The sequence below is a fragment of the Stegastes partitus genome, unplaced genomic scaffold (genome assembly GCF_000690725.1).
Source record: "Stegastes partitus isolate 25-593 unplaced genomic scaffold, Stegastes_partitus-1.0.2 Scaffold1936, whole genome shotgun sequence".
In the NCBI taxonomy this organism is placed as follows: Eukaryota; Metazoa; Chordata; class Actinopteri; family Pomacentridae; genus Stegastes; species Stegastes partitus.
In genome coordinates, this window is record NW_007579667.1 from 100018 (window position 1) to 102359 (window position 2342).

At 48.0% G+C, this 2342-nt stretch overlaps 1 protein-coding gene across 1 annotated transcript in view; it reads left to right on the plus strand.

The window, feature by feature from the left end:
• The window catches only part of LOC103373241 (cullin-5), a 13782-nt gene that overhangs the window by 1768 nt on the left and 9672 nt on the right, over positions 1-2342 (plus strand). The window contains exons 2-4 of the mRNA XM_008303090.1: positions 815-924; positions 1286-1385; positions 2089-2265. Of these exons, the coding sequence (XP_008301312.1) occupies positions 815-924; positions 1286-1385; positions 2089-2265 (387 nt within the window). The remainder of the gene's footprint in view (positions 1-814; positions 925-1285; positions 1386-2088; positions 2266-2342) is intronic.

The window sequence follows — 2342 nt, forward strand, 5'->3', positions numbered from 1 at the left end:
TGGATGTTGGTTCTGGATGTTGGTTCTGGGTGCTGGTTCTGGATGTTGGTTCTGGGTGCTGGTTCTGGGTGTTGGTTCTGGATGTTGGTTCTGGGTGCTGGTTCTGGGTGCTGGTTCTGGGTGTTGGTTCTGGATGTTGGTTCTGGGTGTTGGTTCTGGGTGCTGGTTCTGGGTGTTGGTTCTGGATGTTGGTTCTGGGTGCTGGTTCTGGATGTTACGAGATGCTTCATGTTTAATGAACATCTTACTGAAGGTTCTAGATTACAGGGTCCGGTGTTTGGTTCTGTTTGAGGACATCAGAACCTGTTGCTGAATGAATGATTGAACAAATAGTTCCGCTCATTTGAAAATATATGAAATGCTTAAAATTCAGCTAAAATATTTGGTAGAACTTTGGTCCGACTGACGCCTCCAGAACTGGGTTCTGCTGAGAATCACAGCATCATGAGGATGTTTCACTGTGAAGCTGCTGCAAACCGCCGACAGTCGTCTCATCCGTGTTGTGGTTCTGGTCCGACAGGGAAGGTTTGGTTACTATCAGATGAGGTTGAGCATCAGGGACCGGTTTAAGTTGAGGGATGGGTTCCTACTGGACCTGTTTCTAGCACCGGTCCGTGTTCTGCTGTTGGGTTCTCAATAGAACAGCACAGACTGATGGTGTCACAACCAGCAGCTCCTCAGCCTCGTGGTGGTGGTTCTGAGTCTGTCAGGAGTCCAGACCCATTGGACACGCTGAGTGGATGAACAGCTGTGACTCAGGGTCAGTGTGAAGCTGCTGCAGTGAAGTCTGACTCTTCCTTCTGTGCTCCTTCAGAATAAAGGCTCCCTGCAGTTCGAGGACAAGTGGGATCTGATGCGGCCCATCGTCCTGAAGCTGCTCCGACAGGAAGCTGTCACCAAGCAGCAGTGGTTCGACTTGTTCTCGTAAGAAACCTCTGCATCCTCAACACAGTCAGCTCACATCGGTCCAATCAGACTTGTGGGATCACTGGGTGAACAGAACCGGGTTTAGCAGCTGCATTCACACCAACAACACTCAGCACACGTTTGTTTCTCTTTCATGGACTTTAAAGAAAAATCATGTAGAAGTGCAGAAGTTCGACTGTTTTATTTGTTTCCAGGCCATAAAGCAGATCTGTGGTGTTAGAATCAGATGAAGCTCAGATAACAATGAAGAGGAGGAACATGTTGAAGACGAGAAGCCAGTGATTTATTATTTGTCTTTTTAGTGTTCCTTCTTTGTAAGTCATCATTCTGTTGTTTTATTTTTTATCTCTGTCCTCAGAGACGTCCACGCCGTCTGTCTGTGGGACGATAAAGGTCCTGCTAAAATCCACCAGGCTCTGAAAGAAGACATCCTCGACTTCATCAAACAGGCTCAGGCTGTAAGTGTTCAGGCTGGTCAGCTTTGGTGCTCCTGGCTGCTGCTCTGGTTGTTTTTAGCTTCAGTCAGATGTTCAGACTGATGGAGGTTCACTTTGAACTCTGTAAAGTCACAGTTTTATCAGGTCGGACTTTGGTGTCGTCTCTGTACCAGGTTCCTCATAAAGGCTGCAGAGAGAAAACCAGTCAGGTGCAATCAAGCTCTGTCTGTTGAAAACCCTCAGACAACCGTAACAACAGCAGTTTATTCATTCATGTCAGCTGAGGAATAAACGCAATACGGACTTTAAGTTCTGAACGTCATCAGTCTGGTGGTTCATGTCTGAAACAGACGTTTAGGAAAAAGAGCCAGACGAGAATGTAAAAGTCAAATAAATCTGAAAAGAAAACCCCCCAGAACCACCTCAGAACATCTGGTTCTGTATCCGCAGCACCTCTATCTACTGACCAGAGTTCTACCTTCAGACTGTGAATGTTCCAGAGTTCCAGGTCCTTGAAGTCCATAGAAGTCCACAGATGTACTGATGAAGTTCTGAGGCTTGGAAATGATGGGAAAAGTCCATTAAAGTGATAAATCTTAAAGTGATAACCGACCCTTTCATTGCTCTCCTCTGGTGCATGATGGAAGCCTCAGCCTGTTTGCTAAGCGTTTGTTCTTTGACCCGCATCACCGCTGACCTCTGCCTGCATCTGTTGCCATGGCAGCGGGTGCTGAGTCACCAGGACGATACGGCGCTGCTGAAGGCCTACATCGTGGAGTGGAGGAAGTTCTTCACGCAGTGCGACATCCTGCCCAAACCCTTCTGTCAGCTGGAGATCACTCTGATGGGCAAACAGGGCAGCAACAAGAAGACCAGCATGGAGGACAGCATCGTACGCAAGGTGGGGAGGAGGGAACACGCCGACAACACACCTGACGACACACGTGACAACACACCTGACAACACACCTGGAGACAC